This window comes from Dasypus novemcinctus, chromosome 9 (genome assembly GCF_030445035.2).
Source record: "Dasypus novemcinctus isolate mDasNov1 chromosome 9, mDasNov1.1.hap2, whole genome shotgun sequence".
NCBI classification, from domain to species: Eukaryota; Metazoa; Chordata; class Mammalia; order Cingulata; family Dasypodidae; genus Dasypus; species Dasypus novemcinctus.
Genome location: NC_080681.1, coordinates 95,326,502 through 95,347,602, shown reverse-complemented (window position 1 = coordinate 95,347,602; position 21,101 = coordinate 95,326,502). Strand labels below are relative to the sequence as shown.

At 39.4% G+C, this 21,101-nt stretch overlaps 1 protein-coding gene across 3 annotated transcripts in view; it reads left to right on the top strand.

Moving 5' to 3' along the window:
• Positions 1 to 21,101, top strand: part of MACF1 (microtubule actin crosslinking factor 1) — a 385,648-nt gene that overhangs the window by 261,994 nt on the left and 102,553 nt on the right. For all 3 annotated transcript variants that reach the window (XM_058303848.2, XM_058303845.2, XM_058303843.2), the window contains 9 exons: positions 884 to 1,050; positions 2,300 to 2,456; positions 4,780 to 4,897; positions 8,840 to 8,902; positions 9,712 to 9,953; positions 10,945 to 11,074; positions 12,435 to 12,634; positions 15,870 to 16,365; positions 17,937 to 19,408. In XM_058303848.2, coding sequence (XP_058159831.1) covers positions 884 to 1,050; positions 2,300 to 2,456; positions 4,780 to 4,897; positions 8,840 to 8,902; positions 9,712 to 9,953; positions 10,945 to 11,074; positions 12,435 to 12,634; positions 15,870 to 16,365; positions 17,937 to 19,408 — 3,045 coding nt within the window. The remainder of the gene's footprint in view (positions 1 to 883; positions 1,051 to 2,299; positions 2,457 to 4,779; positions 4,898 to 8,839; positions 8,903 to 9,711; positions 9,954 to 10,944; positions 11,075 to 12,434; positions 12,635 to 15,869; positions 16,366 to 17,936; positions 19,409 to 21,101) is intronic.

Here is a 21,101-nt window from a genome sequence, read left to right as displayed (position 1 = left end):
TCGGCCTATAAACTAAATATTGTTTGCTTATTTTATAAAAACACAACCTAGATTTATTTTTCACTCCTGACTACATGTTCACACCAGATCAGCAGGGGAACTGAACTCAATATAGTCACTCAGAGATGCAGATTGATACAGACTTCTTCCCAAAATATGCTTTCATGATAACTGCTTCCTTTGGGAAGAGGTCATGTCATATCCATTTACATTAACATTAGTGAAAGCAAGTTTCACATTACCAGACCTAACTTAAAGGGGTTGGGGAAATGTAATCCTACCACGTACCTAGAAGGCTTACAGCTAGAAATATTTGGTGAAGAGTATTGAAAACTACCAGAGAGTGGAATTGCTGGGTTATTGTGTACTTAATTAATTTAAGTAGCAGCCAATTTGAGCTCCAGAATGGCCGTACCAGTACACATTCTCGCCTGTAGTCCTTCAACATTCCTATATCCCTACATCCCATTTTGGAATTATCTAGCTTTCTAATTTTTGCAGAATGAAGTGGGATCTCATTGTTTTGTTTGTTTTACTAGTGTTTCGGTTTTTGTTTTGAATAATTTCAAACTTACAGAAGCATAGAAGGAATGGTAATGATAAACATCATACTCTTCACCTAGATTCACCAATTACTAGTTGTTTTATCTCTAAATAGAAATAAATGAGATGGTATCATTATGGGCTCCTGTATTCATATCATCATCATTATTTTTAATACTCAAAAATTGTCCCAAATTTTGCCTGTGGGAGTCCCTTCAAGTTCCCTATTTTCCTAAAGATTTGGGAGAACTTGCCCCACAAATCTTTTCATATAAGGTAACTTTTATATCTCCTTATGAGGAGCAGAGGATTAAACGCCATTCTTTGTTTGCCTTGACAGGAGCTCAATTTGGAAATGGACGACCAACAGGAGAACCTAGGTACTCTTGAGGACCTGGTTGCTGAACTGAGCTCCAGTGGCTTTGCACTGGACCTATCCCAGCATCAGGGCAGGGTACAGAACCTCAAAAAGGACTTTACAGAACTGCAGAGGACAGTTAAAGAAAGGTGAGTTTTCACCAGTGTGCTTGGTCAGTGCTTGTGAATTAATTTTTTCTTGGTTTTGGGTGAAATGATCTCCTTCTCTTCCTTCTTCACCAGAAAAGATGGCATCAAGAACTCTGAGTCATAGAAGTTTGGAAAGTGCTTATTTCAGGCAGTTACCCTACCTACTCGATACTTAGTGGTCTTTTCTATTATGAAATAATGAATTCCATCTCAGTAGTGGCGCTCAGTTCCCTCTTGGTGGGATCAAAAATCCAGGTGACCTGGACCAAAGAGAACAAATTAGGGTCAGTGAGTAGGATTATGGTCGGATTTGCAACAAAGAAAAAAACTGAGACTTCCCCAATATAATTAGGGATTATATTGGCACTTCCTCTACTTGTTTTGACCACATTTAAGTTGTTATTTTGGGAAGTGTCCAGATTCTTCTTTCAAGTCAAATCAGGGGTTATAGGACAAAGAAGGCTGATTTCTGATTTTCAATTCAGAGTTGAAAAATCATTATTTTCCCCATTAGAAAGCCTCATTTGGGTTTGAGAATATGAATAAGACTTTTTAAATTAATCTTGGTTTAACCATAAATAATATTCATTTCGCAGATAACTGCCTTAGTCATTAGAGGAAAGCAGTTGCTCAAAGCAGCCCTAAGTTAACAGCAGGTTATTTAGTGGGGGATGCGGACAAAGACCAAGAAGGCTTTGTCTTCTTTCCGGTACGATGAGAGAGACTAGGATCTCTGGCTTCAAGTCTGAGTGATGAAAGTAGTGATTTCCAAAACTGTGACTAAATTCTTTCTCCCTGATTTATCACTTAACTTCTTTGATCCTCAGTTTCAGCATCTTTGTTGCTAAAGAAATTAGCAATTGAACTGGGCCTCGAAGGAGTCAAATATCAAAAAAGTAGCAGAGCTGGAATTTGGATCCAAGGACTGCATTCTTTCTTTGAATCAGGGTGCCTAAATAACAGGCTTCTCTAATTGTTTTTCTTTTTTTCCTGTTCACATTATTTCAGAGTACTATTGAAGACTCTTTTCCCCAGGAAAGTCCAAAAAAGGGCAACGGATTCCTGAGTTTTTGATGCTTTCCTACATTATATGTGGTTGTTTAGCCAAACCTGCTATGGAAAAGATAATAGGAAAGACAGGTCCTCTTAGGAAACTGATGCCTAGAGTCCCAGAATAACCTAGTTTTAGCCCAGGTTGACTTGTTCACATAGCTTAGTCTGGCAAATAACAAAACTTCTTCCTTGACAGAGAGGAAGATGCATCATCTTGCCAGGAACTATTAGTTGAATTCCGGAAGCTAGTTAGGACCTTCCAGAAATGGCTGAAGGAAACCGAAGGAAGTATTCCACCAACAGAGACTTTCATGAATACTAAAGAACTGGAAAAGCAGAATGAACACCTGAAGGTACGTGAGCAAAAGGGTCTCCAGGATTCAGGCTAGACAGCAGTTTGGAAGCTCACATGGACTGATCTCCAGCTGTAGTGGGGAAGTAATATGAAAATTCCAGTTTGTCAATCTGCATCAGAATAGAAATTCCTGCAAACTTTTTTTTTTTTAAGATTATTCATTCTCCCCAACCCCCCACCCCGCTGCTTGCACTCACTGTCTGTTCTCTGTGTCTGTTCACTGTGTCTGCTTGTCTTCTCATCTTCTCTTTAGGAGGTACTGGGAACCAATCCTGGGACTTTCCGACATGGGAGAGAGGCACTCAGTCACTTGAGCCACCTCAGCTCCCTGGGTTGTTGTGTCTTTCATTGTCTCTCCTCTGTGTCTCTTTCTTGTTGCTTCATCTTGTTTCACCAGCTCTCCAGCTTGCTTTCACCAGGAGACCCCAGGAACCGAATCCAGGACCCTCCATATGGTAGATGGAAGCCCAATTGCTTGAGCCACATCTGCTTCCCATGCAAACTCTTTATGGAATTCCCACCCCTTCCCAAGAACTAATCACCATAATACCTCCTATTTTCAAAAATCAAAAAACGAAAAAAAATCTGATCATAAAATCCATAAACTTCAGCTGTTTCTTCACTCTAGTGTATTCTAGTGCTGTGGTGGATCATATAAAAGACAATTGTCAAAGTCCAGTCCTTGAGAAGTATACACTCTGCTTTTATGTTTTAGAATCAGGCAAATATATATGAACAAGTGACCAGCTTTATGATCAGGAAATCTGGAAAGAGACAAACTAGTATTAGCTGGAGCACCAACTAATAAAAGAAACATTAGATTCAGATGATTGGAAGGAAACTTCAAGGATGGGACCAACCTTCTTGTCATCACTCGTAGATGTTTGCGCCATCCTTTGCTTGCACCCCTAACACATCTCTCTCTTTGTTGAAATTAGCCAAGAGGGAGTAGATGTAGCTCAAGTACTTGAGAGTCTGCTTCCCAAGTACAAGATCCTGGATTCAATCCCCAGTACCTTCTAAAAACGAAAAAAAAAAAAAAAAGAAAAAACCAGCTCTCATTGGGGAGGAGATGTAGCTCCGTGGTTGAGCACCTGCTTCCCATGTATGAGGTCCTGGGTTCAATCCTCTTTAAAAAAAATTAGCCAAGACTATTTCCAGCTAACTCTTACCATTCACCATTCTCTCAGTAAAGCAGGCTTTACCTTGAACAGATGAAAGGGAAGAATTTAATTGCATTCACAGAGAGGGTGCTCAGAGCATTGCTATGGGGAATTCCATGGGGCAGAGGTTCCCAAAGTTTCGTCGTTCACAGCACCCTTAGTGTTTTCACAGAACCTCTTGTTAAACAATTCAGTCTAAACTTAATAGTAGTTATTCACGTGGTATCCAACAGATGTCACTGTTTTTCCCTCAAGAATTTTAAAATACCCTGTGAGTTGATGCATAGTTTGGGAAATATGGCTCCAGTAAAAGACTTGATAAGCAGTGACTGAGGGTCAGTTTGAAGCTAGACATTATGAGTTTGTAGGTGTAAATAACTCTGTGTCTTTCTCAGCTACTATGCAGCTTAAGGCCAAAAGAAAACTAAGTAGATGGGGAAATACAGTGTGGAGGAAAGGAATGAAGGTTAGGATGGTATCTCCCTTTGAAAGGAGTACAGTCCTACAGCTGTGGCAGGAAATCCACATCTTGGAATGCTTTTGTCTTAGAGCAGATACCATTGTTTCTTAATGCCTTTTTATGGAAGTTAGAACTCCGACTTCAAACCCAGCTTAAAATTCCCTTGATAAATGCAAAGCTTAGCCTGTGATTCTATGTACTTCTCTACATCTAAATATCTACACCCTCATTTTATCCTCCAGTTACTATTTCCTCTTGTTTTTTACACACATGCTGCTCCTTTTTGTTCACTTGACAAACTCTTTGTCTTAATGCAAAACTTTGCTTACTCTGGGCAGAGTTAGATGTGTCTTCTCACATCACGTTATAATGCACTTAACAATCTGTCTCTCTTTAGGCTTTCAGGTCCTGGTTTTAGGGAATGTCATAAACCTTCTTTTTGGAATCCCCTGTGTCTGGCATGATGCCTGGCCCATAGTAAATAGGAAATACTTGATAAATGAGTGAATGAATCAGATCATCTGAATAATCTTGATATCAAGGGTATTATTTCCCTACACCTTGGCTGGCTAAACCAGGATTTTGAAATGACTGAATAGATGAGAATGGTATCTTAATGTTTAGATAGAAGAGTATGTATTCTTCTTATGAGGAGAAGGTTGCAGATGTTACATTTAGTCCTTTTGTTCCTTAAACAGGGTCTCCTAGATGACTGGGCAAGTAAGGGAACCCTGGTGGAAGAAATTAATTGCAAAGGCACTTCTTTAGAAAATCTCATCATGGAGATCACAGCACCTGATTCCCAAGCCAAGACAGGTGAGTGCAGTCTATTAAAAATGCAGTGAATAAACATAATCTTTCTTTGCTTTTGGCCTTTGGAGATGCCTCTTTTTAGTGAATTTCAGAATCAAGGCTGAAGAGAACAAAGGGATCCACAGAGCAGTGTTTCCCCCAAACTGAACTACTTTCCCCTTTGCAATGTAATATTGCGCCATTTTGCAAAATGTTTTCCTTTAATGGGGAAACTAAATGCACTAGTTGACCAATTGTCAAATTAACATAGAAGGATTAAAATATGATTTTTCCATCTTGAGAAATTTATTTCTTTTAAACATGTGAATGGGATGGGAATATGTCTTTAAATTGGAGTCAGCCCTGGATCTGCTGACTATGATATCAGGGAGAAGCTAGGTATTTGGGAGTCAATATTGTACAGGAACTGGCAATCTTCTGGGAGTAGGCACACAGATTGTGTCCAGATTTATGAATAATCTCTGGTTGCAAATTAAGTCTTTCAAATAATCCAATGTGAGCTCATAGTCACGTGCTGATTATTAAGTGGGATCTAATAGGTTTTATTACCAAATTATATTAGTCCACTCCAAAAGTCACCTAAGTAGTTAAGAGAAAAACTTTTGTTTCATTTCCCTTCTGAGAACAGCTGCTCTTCTGTGATATCCTCAAGATTTAAGATCTCTTGGAACTATCCAGAAGTAACAACATTTCTGGAAATTGGTGATTCTTAGAGCCCAATACATAAGCCTCTTAAGTTTAGGAAATTAGTGTGTGTAAATCTCAGGAGTCAGCAAACTTTTTCAATAAAGGGCCAGATAGTAAATATTTTAGGTTTGTGGACCGTACAGTCTCTGTCATAACTACACAACTCTGCCATGATCATGCAAAAACTACCATAGCTAATATGTAAATGAATGGCTGTGCCTGTGTTCCAATAGAACTTAATACACAGAAACAGGTTGGAGGGCCAGGTTTGACCAATGGACCATATTTGCCAAATCCTGGAGTAGATTGATGATTTTTCAAACTTTTGAAAACAATAGAATCCACACACCACCCTTTTTTAAAACTAAATCGCATATAGAATCCTACTACATAAGACAAATTAAAGTGATATTTTGTGGGCATAAATTTCCCTTATAAGATAATTTATAACATTTATCTATTATGAAATCCATCAGTGAGAATATTGAGACTATTTTAATGAATGTGAAAATTTGAAAAGAAAGGTTATTGGATAACAGTTTCTTCATTTGATCTATTTCTGAATTTCGGTTGCATTTTGTCCAGAAATATCATTCACACAGATAAGTAGCTGCAAGTGATAACATATGTTTTTGAAAGTTTACAGTCTTAAAATATACTTCAATTAAACTGTACTATAAGCTTGAAAGTGATATCATAGAAAATTCTTGTTTCAAAGTTAAATTTGTAAGAATATTTAATAAAGGCTCATATTCTAAAACAAAAAACATCTAAAACTGGCATTGAGAACAAAAGCTATCAATGTCCTCATATTATCAGACCCAAAGTATTAAGAATTTGATGATTAGGTGTTTCTGCCTGGATGAGAGCTTGCTCCTAGTCTTGTTTGTCATTTAATGCTAAAGATGTTTTTCTTTGCACAGTATACAAACATAGACATGTACAAGTTTGAATATTATAAAGGCCAATGAAAAGCTACAACCTTTTCAATCAGTGATACTCAGAAAGAAGAGATATACTCATAGACAAATGACAGGAGCTGCTTTATTCTTCCCAAAAAGGCTGCATAAATTGGTTGCATCTAGTGGGTTAAAATGTGATGTTTAACATGGTTGAACATGCATGTTTTGTTTCCATTTCTAAGTACTTAGAAACATATTCTCTTTTTTTTTAGATTTTTAAAATTAATTATTTCTCTCCCTCCCACACACCCCCTCCCCCATTTTCTGCTTTCTGTGTCCATTCACTATATGTTCTTCTGTGTCCGCTTATATTCTTGTCAGCGGCACCAGGAATCTGTATCTCATTTTGTTGCGTCATCTTGCTGTGACAGCTCTCTGTGTGTAGAGTGCCACTCCTGAGCAGCCTGCACTTTTTTCATGCAGGGCGGCTCTACATTCAGGGCGCACTCCTTGCGCGTGGGGCTCCCCTATGTGGGGGACACCCCTTCGTGGCACGGCACTCCTTGCATGCATGGGTCAGGAGGCCTTGGGTTTGAACCCTGGACCTCCCATGTGGTAGGCGGACGCTCTGTCCATTGAGCCAAATCCCCTTCCCCGTATTAAATTTAAACAAAACATTTAAAGTGCTTAAAGTCCTCCTCAGGATGCCTTGAATATCAGATTGAAAAATCACTAGCCTGAGTATTTTCAAAGTTTTCTTCTGACTCTGAAAAACCATGAATATATCAGTTCCTTATATTTGTGTAGCTTTTTGTTGCATAAAGTGCTTTCACTTACATTATCTCATCACTTCTCTCCAATAAACCCATGAAGAGTTAACAGGATAGGTATTATTCATATTCTGGAGAAGATACTACGGTCTGTTTATAGTTTAAGGCTCACATATTGAGTTAGTGACGATCTTGGCTAGGACTTTCTTCTGTTACTTATTAGTCTATTTTCTTTTTTGCAATTCCCATACCATAATGGAATATGATTTTTCTGTTAGATACATTTTTTAAATTGAAAATAAAATGAAGTAAATATTTAAAATTTTATAATCACTACCTTAACACTACTTTTTTTTAATATAACCTTGCACATGACTTTTCCATAATGAAATAAAAATTGTCCTTTTAACATAACATTACCTCATGAATATTTTTCAGATTTCTGTATAATCATATGAAATACAAAAAAATCAAAGAATCAAGATAATATAGGCGAAATTGTGGTAATTAGAAACAAAAAAGGCCAAAGCCAAATTTATGGGAATGTTTGTGAGCCATATATATTGGAACTTAGAATTTCTGTTTTCCATTGGGAAAAGGGGAACAAAGTGTGATCATGAGAAGAAAAGCAGGAAGTCTTTCATTAAAAACAATATAAGGGGAAGCAGACATGGCTCAAGTGATAGAGCATCAGTCTACCATATAGAGGGTCCAGGGTCTACCATATAGAGGTCCAGGGTTCAATCGCCAGGGCCTTCTGACCTGTATGTGGCCCAAACACAGTGCTGCTGCACTCAAGGAGTGCTGTGCCACACAGGGGCACCCCTGCATAGGGGTACCCCATGCACAAGGAGTGCACCCCACAAGGAGAGCTGCCCTGTGTGAGAAAAGCTCAGCCCACCCAGGAGTGGCGCCGTACACACGGAGAGCTGACACAGCAAGATGATGCAACAGAAAAGAGACGCAGATTCCCAGTGCCACCTGATAATGCAAGTGACACAGAAGACACACAGTAAATGGACACAGAGAACAGACAATTGGGGGTGGGGGGAGGGTGGGAAAGGGAGAGAAATAAATAAATCTAAAAAAAAAAAAAAACAGTATAAGAGCTTGTTTTAATGTCTTTGTTAAAAGAATGTTGCTTTTTATGTCCTTAATTGTGCTTATTCATTTCTATTATATTGAAGGGCTCTGATGTTAAAAGTGAAACTTTTTGGCTTTATTATAAATCATCATTCCAAAACATGGCAGATAATATTCTATAAACTTAATAATTTTACCAATACTTGATTCACAAAGTTAGGGCAGGGTCCAAAGAATTCAAGTTGGAGATTTAAGAAAGGAATTTGGATTTCCTCTTAAAAGGATTAAGAGTCATCACTGCTAAGGAGCTGAAACACCTTGAGTGACACTTTATTGCCTGGCAGCTGAAATGATTTGTCTCTTTCCATGAGTATGTTGTCTTGTGTTGTGTTTAACTTCCTGATATTTGAGTTTAAAATGAATGCCAAAGAACAAATTTAGTGCCTGTTTGTATTCCTAACACGTTTGTCTTGCCCTGTTTGTCTCCCTGTCCTTCTGCTCAGGTTCCATACTGCCCTCTGTAGGAAGTTCTGTAGGCAGTGTAAACGGATACCACACCTGCAAAGGTGAGAATACCATTTCAACAGTGCCTCTTTGTTGGGTGTGTTAGGACAATGTTCATGTTGCATCTGTGTACATTTCTGTATGTCTGGAAGAACTGCTGCCAGGATTGGCGTGAGGGTAAAAATCAGGAGAAACAACTGTGATACCATTTTTACTTTTGTTTTTGTTTTTGTTTTTTTGTTTTTAAGGAGGTACTGGGCATTGAACCCGAGACCTCGTATGTGGGAAGCAAGTGCTCAACTACTGAGCTACACTCACTCCCTGAGATACCTTTTTGTTTGCTGGCAACTGGTTGGCAGCTGGGGAATCTAAAAGTACTGAGGAATTGAACTGACCATTAGACCAGTAAGGAAAGACCTTGAATAAAATTTATATAAATCCTAGAGTTATATAACAGCTCCATTAGAGATAATATAGTCTAGCTTTCAGCCTTTCACCTGGGTGACTTCTATATAGTTTGGAGAAGAAAGAACAGAGGAATATTGTAAATCCTTTAGTCCCAACACTGTACTAAGGTTAAATTCTTTCTCATGCTCCTCACTTTCACTGTTCCCCTGTTTGCTTAGCATTTTCAGTTGTATCTCTGAATACATATAATGTCAAAACCAGAAAGCAGACTAATGAGAGCTCTTATGCTTTGTGTATGTATGTGAATACGAACTTTTATGTAATTTAACAGGAAAATCATCTCTAGTTCTCTAGAAGGAGTAGAAAAGATGCTTAATCCTGATGAATAATTTAGGAGTGAGGGGCCAAAGGGGAGATGCTTAGAGAGCCATTACCAATCTGATTTCTGTTTCTATAATACTAGATCTGACGGAAATCCAGTGTGACATGTCAGATGTAAACTTGAAGTATGAGAAATTGGGAGGACTACTTCAGGAACGCAAGGACAACCTTCAAGTTGTGCTCAACAGAATGCAGGAAGTTCAGGAGGAGGCAAGCTCAGTGTTGCAGTGGCTGGAATCTAAAGAGGAAATCTTGAAAGCCATGAATGCCTGTTCATCACCAACCAAGACCGAAACAGTGAGAGCCCAGGCTGAAGCTAACAAGGTACTGTGTTTACATTGGGTACATCCTAAATACTATGAGGAAGGGACTGCTCTGAAGAACATTTGCTCTACCCGCCTGAGCCCAGGGACATGAGAGTAAGACATGAGCATTTTGTTTGACTTTCAAGTAATTGATATGCCTTAACTCTTCTAGAGAATTTTCTTACCTATGAAGTTAGAAATTGTTATAAATCAGATTTAGAACTATTATAATAAAACCAGATCTCTTTGTGGAAAAAGAATAGCTCTTCTTAGAAGCATCTCAGCATACTGCAAGAGAGCCAAGCTGTTCTCATCAAAGCACCTTTCCAACTCTTAGAAGGATCTAAATATCTGTGATTACAGTTCATTCCTTTTTTTTTTTTAAGGAGGTATTGGGAATTGAACCCAGGACCTCGTACTTGGGAAGCAAGTACTCAACCACTGAGCTATATCTGCTCCCCAGTGAGAGTTGATATTCTCGTTTATTTTGTTTTAAGGTAGTACTGGAGGTCAATCCTGAGACCTCATATGGGAAGCAGGTACCCCACCACTTGAGCTGCATCCACTCTCCACAGTTCATTCTTAAGAGTGACATGTTGGACAAGGAAAAATGTCAGAAGAAATAAGACCATGTAGAAAATCCTGCAAGAAATTTTCACCAAAATTGTATTCTTCCAATTAAACGTAGCATTCATCCCTTCAACCACAAAAGCATAGTCTCATCATCATATCTTGGCGTTTTTAGTTTACAGTTATTAGTAATTCCTCTTTATTGGGCTGAACTGATGTATTATACATAAGAGAAGTTTGGGCCCTGCCATCGATATTTTCATTTTAAAGTAAAAATTGAAGCAGAATGATTAAGTATCTTAAAATCATGAAACACGTCATGGTTAAAGTCTGAAGAAAAGCCTATAATTCCTGTGCTGTCTTCAGTCATTTCTACCACACACACAATTTTTTTTCCTGCCTAAAATTTCATGACATGTACATGATGTTCTTCCTCCTAGGCCTTCCTGGCTGAATTGGAACAGAATTCTCCAAAGATCCAAAAAGTAAAGGAAGCCCTGGCTGGATTATTGCTGACATATCCCAACTTGCAAGAAGCAGAAAATTGGAAGAAAATGCAAGAGGAACTCAGTAAGTTATCAAAAGGGTATTGTAAATTCACTAAATTATTTGTCTTCAAAGCAAATACAGGGAAGTGGATGTGGCTAAAGTAATTGAGCTCCCACCTACCACATGGGAGGTCCGTGGTTCAGTTCCTGATGCCTCCTAAAGAAGATGAGCAAGTCAGCGAGCTGACGTGACGGGCAGGCATGGTGAGCTGACCCAACAAGATGATACAACAAGAGACATGAGGAAAACATAATGAGAAACAACAAAACAGGGAGCAGAGGTGACTCAGGCAATTAGATACCTCCCTCCCACGTAGGAGTTCCCAGGTTTGGTTTCCAGTACCTCCTGAAAAGAAAGACAAGCAGACACAGCAAATGTGAACAATGAGGGGGTGGGGAGAAATAAATAAATTAAATTAATCTTTAAAAAAAAAGCAAATACAGAATTTCAATGCATCCTATAATGCAGAAATTAATTTTCATAAGCAAGTGAGAGGCCCAGATGGGGTCCAAAAATATAGAGATTGTTCTCAATGTGTCAGAAGTTTGGGTTCCCTGGACAAGTCAAACTGATAATCTGCTGTGATCAAGAACTAAAGAGAGTATTGATGATAAAAAGTGAAATTGCACAGATGATGAAAAATGGGAAATAATAACAATCACTAAGGATTAGGATAAATTATAATGTGCTTATAATACTGAGCTGTAAACCATGTAGATGAATGTTTATTGACATGAAAAATGTGTTGACATGAAAGATGTTCATAGCACAGTAAGTTAAACAGGTTATATAATAATATATACATATATAGTATAAGTACTAATGTCTGTAGAAAAAATCCTGGAAAGATTTTTATCAGTTGTTAACAGTAATTGTATTAACTTAGAATGATAACATTATGGGTATTTTTATTTTATCCTTTTGATATATTATTATTTTTCTATTATAGCCATGTATTGCTTTTTAAACGTTTGTATCTTGAAATAATTGTAGATTCACAGAAATCTACAAAAAAAGTTGTATAGAGAGGTTATCCAGCCTCACCCAATTGTAACATATAACTATAGTATAATATCAACCAGGAAATCAACATTGGTACAATCCACAGGGTGTATTCTTATTTCATGAGTTTTGTATGTACTTGCATTTGTATTTGTGTGTTTGTAGTTCTATGCAATTTTATCACATGTAGCAATATATAATCCACCACCATAATGAAGATACAGAACTGTTTCATTGCTTTTTTAGTTAAAAAAATAAAGTTTCTCATTTTAAAAATATGCTCCTGGGGTCACTTCCTATACTATGTTAGAAACATAATTTTGGGAGAAGGCCAGTTGTTGAGAGTGAAGGAATACATTCTTCCATTTCTTCTCTACAGATTCCCGATGGGAAAAGGCCACCGAGGTGACTGTGGCTCGGCAAAGGCAGTTAGAGGAATCTGCAAGTCATCTGGCCCATTTCCAGGCGGCAGAGTCCCAGCTCCGGCCGTGGCTGATGGAGAAGGAGCTAATGATGGGAGTTCTGGGACCCCTGTCTATTGACCCCAATATGCTGAATGCACAAAAGCAGCAAGTCCAGGTGAGCAATATAGCTTAGTGCTTTAGAGTTTTTTAAAAAATGGAGACTCCAGGGTTCAAATGCTGCTCCTCACAAGTAGATTTTCCAAACAAGTCCTCTCAGAGCCTTCGTTTCATTGCTTTAAATGAGATGTTTGTATAGTACTTATCATACTGCCTGTCAAATAGTAAGCAGTCGACAATTACTATTTTCTGAATTATTTTTTTTAAAGATTTATTTTTTATTTATTTCTCTCCCCTTCCCCGTCCTCCCCAGTTGTCTGCTCTCTATGTCCATTCACTGTGTGTTAAACAACAACTATTATTAATATTGTTAACAAAGGTAATAGACTGTGAGTCGATGTGAAAATGGGGGACTTTTTCTGACTAAATTGTAGAATCTTATTTTACTTTTAATCCCCAGTGGTAGTGATCCTCATAATTTACTTAATATAAGATCTGATGTCCACTGGCATTACTCAAAGCCTTTCTGCTGATCCAACCTCAAAAAAATTTCAGTGCCTAACGTCATAGAAATTTAGCTTGGGCAGAATTGTCATCAGACTTTCTGTTAAGTTATTTCCAATGAAACCCTGCCTATAACCTTTTCCTTATCATCCATAAGTATTTGTGAAAGGTGTTATATTGTGTATTGTTCCATGAAACTGGTATAGACTTAACTTCTGTCAACAAATCTAAGAAAAAACTGACAAAGACACAGGTGCAGGGACCAGAGTAGAGTGAAAGCTGTAATACATGCTAGAATGTATTTTATTATTCATTTTGCATATATATATGAAACAGATAATTGGTTAAAAGCAAAGAATTTGTAGTACCTATATCTTCCCCCAAACCTGTTTCATTTCTTCTTACCATCCACCAGTTTCCTAAGTTAAGACCTGAGAGTAATTTTTAAAGGAACCCTTTCTTTCAGCCCTTACATCCAATTAATTATCCAGTCCAATTATGTCTGATTACAAATACTTTCCTAATTCAAATTCTTTGGTCCCTTTATACTCTTAAAATTAAAACACTGAGAAATTTTAAAAATATGTATATTTTAATAATAATGATAAACCCATCACGTATTAACACAAGTAACATTTTTTATTAAAAAGTAACCTTTTCCAAAACATAAAAGTCTAAGAATGAGTGGCATTGTGTTATATCTTTTCAGAACTTTCTCTTTCTTTTTTTATGGTCTGGCTTAATAGAATATTCTCATGACTTCTCATATCTGCTTCTGCATTCATTCTATTATGATATCAGACATCATATAACCTCTAGAAAATTCCATTGTACACTTGTGAGATAAGAATTTTTAAGAGCAAATAAAATCTTAGTATTATTAAAGTATTTTTGACTTCTTGAACCTCCTGAAAGGATCTAATGACTCCCAAGAGTCCCTGGACCATGCTTTGAGACACATTGTTTTAATACCTTTTTTCCCCCTCCATTCTGTCTGCTACTACCTTATTAAGGCTTGATCTCTGGCCTATATCATTTCAACATCCCCCAATAGGCTTTTTTTTCTACGTAATTCTCAAATTATTTCCCTCAATCACGTATCTACATATATTGTTGAAATGTTTCAGTGGCTCTTGGTTATCTGTTGAATGAAGTACAAATACCTACCTGTTCAAGGCCTTTCACAATTTGGTCCATGCTTGTCTTGCCAGCCTCATGGCTAACCATTCCCCCAGGTTTCTACCTACCTCAGATAATTTGTTCTTTCCCAAACACACCACACTCATGTGAGTCTGTGTCTTTACTAATACTAGGCCCTCCCCCTAGAATGCCCTTCATTAGCCTTATTCTCTGTTCAGCTTAGAGAATTCCTACTCATTTTTTACTGTCACTTCTGGGAAGTTTTTCCTCATTTCCCTCTTCAACCCTTTGTCATCTCCAGCAGAATTAGTCCCTACCCCATGCTTTCACATTTCATGCTCAGATCATTTTTTATGATTATTTTTCTTTTGTTTTAGTTTATTATTTACCCATCTGTTATTCCTTGAGATAATATCTTATTTTTATATTGTATAAGGGCTAAGCACCTGCCGTAAATTATCTTATTTAATCCTTACAAGAGCCAAGATAAATATTATTAGTATCCTCATTTTATAGACAAGGAAGCTGAAGTTTGGAGAATGTTTTTTAAAATGTCTAAATTTATACAGCTGGTGAGTGATAGAACCAGGGTTTGACCTAGACAGTCTGACTCCAGAGCCTGTAATCCTAACTTCTTTGATGAGTGATGCAGGGGATACAAAAGAAATAAAAAGTATGTTTCTTGTTTTAAAGAAGCTCATTCTCTAATGGGGCCATATCATAATGTACTGACTGTACTGCTATTGAAATTCTGAGAAAGAAGATAAGCAAAATGGAGCTATTGAAAGCTAAAATGACAGGCCCAGCCAGTAAAATAGCTAGCCCTGGAGCCCAGGGTTCCAAACTCCCAATTCAGAGGCCTAGGTATTGCATTGCAAAGCTGATGAGTGCCAATTCAGAGAACAAACTTTGGTTTCCCAAGCTAGGCCGCCATTAGGTAACTGATGTTGAAACAGTAGAACAAATAAGAAAAAGAAATGAAATAGACAAAATCCATTATCCTTTCAAAACAAGTTTTTGGTAAGCAGTTGTTAAGTAGTACTGTATTAGCCTAATAGCCTGATCATTGGAGTTTTCTTTTTTTTTTTAGTTTCTTATTTATTTATATTTGTTTATTTGTTTGTTTATTTATTTCTCTCTTTCCCCTTCCTCCCTGTTGCCTGTTCTGTATCCATTCTCTGTGTGTTCTTCTGCATCCGCTTGCATTATCAGGCAGCACTGGGAATCTGTGTCTCTTTTTTTTTCCCATCATCTTGCTGCGTCAGCTCTCCATGTGTGTGGAGCCATTCCTGGGCAGGTTGCGCTTTTTTCACACGGGGCTGCTCTCCTTGTGGGGTGCACACCTTGCACATGAGGCACCCCTACGTGGAGGTGCCCCTGTGTGGCGTGGCACTCCTTGCAAATGGCAGCACTGTGTGTGGGCCAGCTCACCACACAGGTCAGGAGGCCCTGGGGATTGAACCCTGAACCCTCCATATGGTAGACAGACACTCTTATCTGTTGAGCCACATCCACTTCTCTGAGGTTTTCTGATTTATTTTCAAAATGAGTTGGCAATGTTTGGCACAATCCAGAATCAGTTTTTGTTTTAATACTGTTTTTAGATCTGTCTTGTCTATTTAAACATCTTGGTGTCATTTCTGTTTCAGTTTATGCTGAAGGAATTTGAAGCACGCAAGCAACAGCATGACCAACTAAACAAGGCAGCTCAAGGCATCCTAATGGGCCCTGGAGATGTCTCTCCATCCACCAGCCACGTACAGAAAGAACTCCAGAGTATCAATCAGAAGTGGGTTGAGCTGACTGACAAACTCAATTCCCGTTCCAGCCAAATTGAGCAAGCTGTTGTCAGAAGCACCCAGTACCAGGAAATGCTCCAGGACTTATCAGAGAAGGTAAAGGCAATTGGACAGCGACTGAGTTGCCAGTCAGCCATCAGCACCCAACCTGAGGCTGTGAAGCAGCAATTGGAGGAGACCAGTGAGATTCGCTCTGACTTAGAGCAACTGGACCATGAGATTAAGGAGGCCCAGACACTGTGTGATGAACTCTCAGTGCTCATTGGTGAGCAGTACCTCAAGGATGAGCTGAAGAAGCGTTTGGAGACAGTTGCCCTGCCTTTCCAAGGTTTAGAAGATCTTGCAGGTGAGTTAGGATGAGGAACCCACATCTACCATTTTTCGTGGCAAGCAGAAAGAAGCAGTGAGTTAGTAGTAGTTTAAGAAACTAGCATTGGGAAGCGGATTTGGCCCAATGGATAGGGCATCCGCATACCACATGGGAGGTCCAAGGTTCAAACCCTGGGCCTCCTGACCCGCGTGATGAGCTGGCCCATGCGCAGCACTGATGCACACAAGGAGTGCCATGACATGCAGGGTTGTCCCTCACGTAGGGGAGCCCCATGTGCAAGGAGTGCACCCTGTAAGGAGAGCCACCCAGCGCGAAAAAAGTACAGCCTGCCCAGGAGTGGCGCAGCACACACAGAGAGCTCTCACAGCAAGATGACACAACAAAAAGAGACACAGGTTCTGGGTGCTGCTGACAAGAATACAAGCTGACACAGAAGAACACACAGCAAATGGACATAGAGAGCAGACAACTGGGGGGGGGGGGAGGGGGACACAAGGAAGGGGAGAGAAATAAATAAAAAATAAATCTAAAAAAAAAAAGAAATTAGTGTGACTTTTAAGTAGCTTTTGGACTCAGAATAATGCTTCCATATCTCTTCCCTTCTTCTAGCTACAGTGAGAACTGCTGTGGCTATTACATTTTTTTTTTAATTTCTCTTCCCTTCCCCCCCACCCCCCTGTTGTCTGCTTTCTGTATCCATTCCCTGTGTGATCTTCTGTGTCCGCTTGTATTCTCGTCAACGGCACCCAGAATCTGTGTCTCATTTTTTTTGTTGAGTCATCTTGCTGCGTCAGCTCTCAGTGTGTGTGGTGCCATTCCTGGGCAGGCTGCACTTTTTTCGCCCTGGGCAGCTCTCCTTACAGGGTGCACTCCTTGTGTGTAGGGCTTCCATACTCAGAGGACACCCCTGTGTGGCACAGCACTCCTTGCGTGCATCGTAGGCTAGCTTATCACACGGGTCAGGAGGCCCTGGGTTTGAACCCTGGACCCCCCATGTGGTAGGCGGATGCCCTATCCATTGGGCCAAGTCCACTTCCTGCTATTACATATTGACTAAGCATTAGCAATATGTGAAACTTTATATAGCATAATGCTAGAGTTAAGAGTTCTAATACGAATTCAGCCAGCAATTAGAGATTCATGCTCATGCATGTACTTTTAGGTGGATTTACACACATACTTTCACTGATACCCACTTCTTTTCATTATATTCATGTGTGCATATATATACACACATACTAAATATAAAAATATGGAACATGTTCTGGACTTCTCTTGGTGGCTTTGTACAATAGCAAACATTGTCATTAATCTATTACCTCTTTTTCTGGAAATGTTTATCGCTTTCATTTTTTATTAGGTTAGAAGCAAAAGTTTACTTCTGTTATTCAGATCACCAAATGAGGTTGATGTGAGGATTAACTAAGATATAGTATGTGAAGAAGCCTATGTGCCTCTTTTTTTGATAGGTTCTCAATTAATGTTAGTTTCCTTCCCCTAATGTTAAACCTTATACTCTTAGCAAATATTTTATTTATAGGCCATGTTGAGGCTTGACTGATTTAAATTTCATTTTCTCATTTCAGCTGATCAGATGAACAGACTCCAGGCAGCTCTTGCAAGTACCCAGCAGTTCCAGCAAATGTTTGATGAGCTAAGGACCTGGTTGGATGGCAAACAAAGCCAGCAAGCAAAAACCTCCCCAATTTCTGCAAAACTAGGGCAACTACAGTTTCAGTTACAGGAGAATGAAGAGTTTCAGAAGAGCCTTAACCAGCACAGTGGTTCCTATGAGATGATTGTGGCTGAAGGGGAATCTCTGCTGCTCTCTGTGCCTCCTGGAGAAGAGAGAAAGACTTTACAAAACCAGTTGTTTGATCTCAAAAGCCAATGGGAAGAGCTTAGTAAAAAAACAGCAGATAGACAATCCAGGCTCAAGGACTGTATGCAGAAAGCTCAGAAATATCAGTGGCACGTCGAAGACCTTGTGCCATGGATAAAGGATTGTAAGGCCAAGATGTCTGATTTGCAGGTGACTCTGGATCCAGTGCAGCTAGAGTCCAGCCTCCTAAGATCAAAGGCTATGTTGAGTGAGGTGGAGAAGCGCCGCTCCCTGCTGGAGATATTAAACAGTGCTGCTGACATCCTGATCAATTCTTCTGAAACAGATGAGGATGATATCCGGGATGAAAAGGCTGGGATTAATCAGAACATGGATGCCATTACAGAAGAGCTACAAGCCAAAACAGGGTCACTTGAAGAAATGACTCAGAGGATCAAGGAGTTCCAGGAAAGCTTTAAGAATATTGAAAAGAAAGTTGAAGCAGCCAAACACCAACTTGAGATCTTTGATGCTCTAGGCTCTCAAGCCTGTAGCAACAAGAACCTGGAGAAGCTAAGAGCTCAACAAGAAGTATTGCAGGCCCTGGAGCCTCAGGTAGACTATCTGAGGAACTTCACTCAGGGTCTGGTAGCAGATGCCCCAGACGGATCTGATGCTTCCCAGCTTCTACATCAAGCTGAAGTCACTCAGCAAGAGTTTCTAGAAGTGAAGCATAGAGTCAACAGTGGTTGCATGACAATGGAAAACAAACTGGAGGGGATTGGCCTGTTTCACTGCCGAGTCCGGGAGATGTTTTCTCAATTGGCAGACCTGGACGATGAACTAGATGGCATGGGTGCTATTGGGAGAGACACTGATAGCCTGCAGTCCCAAATAGAGGATGTACGGCTGTTCCTTAACAAAATACAAGTCCTCAAATTAGATATAGAGGCCTCTGAAGCAGAGTGCCGACAAATGCTGGAAGAAGAAGGGACTCTAGACTTGTTAGGTCTCAAGAGAGAACTAGAAGCCCTGAACAAACAGTGCGGCAAACTGACCGAGAGGGGTAAAGCTCGTCAGGAACAGCTGGAGCTGACATTGGGCCGTGTAGAGGACTTCTATAGAAAATTGAAAGTACTCAATGACATGACCACAGCAGCAGAGGAGGGAGAGGCCCTCCAGTGGGTAGTGGGGACAGAAGTGGATATCATCAACCAGCAATTAGCAGATTTTAAAGTAAGTCTGACACTTTTTAGTCTTTTTCTGTCTAAAATGTATATTTCTTTTCTCTTACTGTAACTTGGAAACCTATTGAGTATACATCTTAAATTCTTTTAACTTCTGTCCCCAGTTTCATTTTTTGCACTTCCATCACCATCAGCACACACTGTTTAGAGACTAAACCATGGGCTCTTAACAAGGGGTCTGTGAGCTTGATTTTAAATTCAAAAAGACATTATTCTTGTGGGGATGTGTTGGTGTGGGTGTGATGTATTTATTAAATAATGCACAGTATAGTGTGGACTTAGTAAGGGATCTATGGTTTTCATCTGTCTGGCAAAGTGGTCCATGGAACAAAAATGATTAAGAACCCCTAGACTAAACAGTTTCTTAAACTTCTGAGCAAACTGGTTGGAACATTTTTCTAAGGTGGTTTATTTCATTTTTTTAAAATCTAATTTAGAACATAGAAAGAAATGTCCAAACCTTATCTCTTATTCTAAGAATCTTCTCTTATGATTTCTTGAGCTTTCAAATTTACTGATTTTGTAACATACTGAATGTTTCTTTTTTTTAAGATTTAGTTAGTTATTTCTCTCCCCTCCCCTTGCCCCAGTTGTCTGTTCTGTGTCCATTTGCTGCGTGTTCTTCTTTGTCCGCTTCTGTTGTTGTCAGCGGAATGGGAATCTCTCTCTTTTTGTTGTGTCATCTTGTTGTGTCAGCTCTCCGTGTGTGTGGTGCCATTCCTGGGTAGGCTGAACTGTCTTTCATGCTGGGCAGCTTTCCTTACGGGGCACACTCCTTGCATGCGGGGCTCCCCTACACGGGGAACACCCCTGCATGGCACTGTACTCCTTGTGCGCATCAGCACTGCGCATGGGCCAGCTGCACACGGGTCAAGGAGGCCCGGGGTTTGAACCGCGGACCTCCCATGTGGTAGATGGATGCCCTAACCAGTGGGCCAAGTCCACTTCCCTGAATGTTTCTTTAGTTCTCTGTTTTTCAAATTGAGGTATGAGAAGCTATAAGACGAACGCAGGCTAATCTTCCTGAAGTATATTGATTTTATCCAGATTTTAGGAGGAAATTATTAAAACAGTAATTGATATATTATGGAAAAATGCAAAATTTCCATGAATTATTAAGATAAAATATTATGCTTCAAAGAAATTTCCCACTTAAAGCACAAGAATATATCCCACACTCCTCAAGAGTACAAGTTCTCTGCTGATAGTTTGAGAACTTCTGCCTTAATTGCAAAGATATTTTCATCCTTGCCTGAGTCAGAATTTCCAGGCCTGAGATTTTGTAGATCTAAACTAAGGGAAAATTAGGGGACTTGACTCAAAAGGGTCTCTTTGCTCAGTCAGGAGCTTGGAACTCTTAGAACTACCTGGTCTGTCTTGGCTCTCACTATTTAAGCCTTTTGCCCCAAGAGTTCCTTTGCTGGAAATACCTAAAAATGCCTCACTCTGCTGCTGGTGGCCACTCTACTGCCATTTCTTTCTTTGTGCATGGAATATAGATTTGAAAAGGATACTTTTAGCACTTTATTTCCATTGTTAACATTAATTATTCCCACTTGCATAGACAAGACTCCTGCCATCAGAGTAAATTTGTTCCCTTAGAACCCCTGCATGTCAGCATTCTTTCTCTTAAAAGCATGGGTGTAGAGGTGGTGTTGACACCAGGTCAGAGCCTTGTGGTC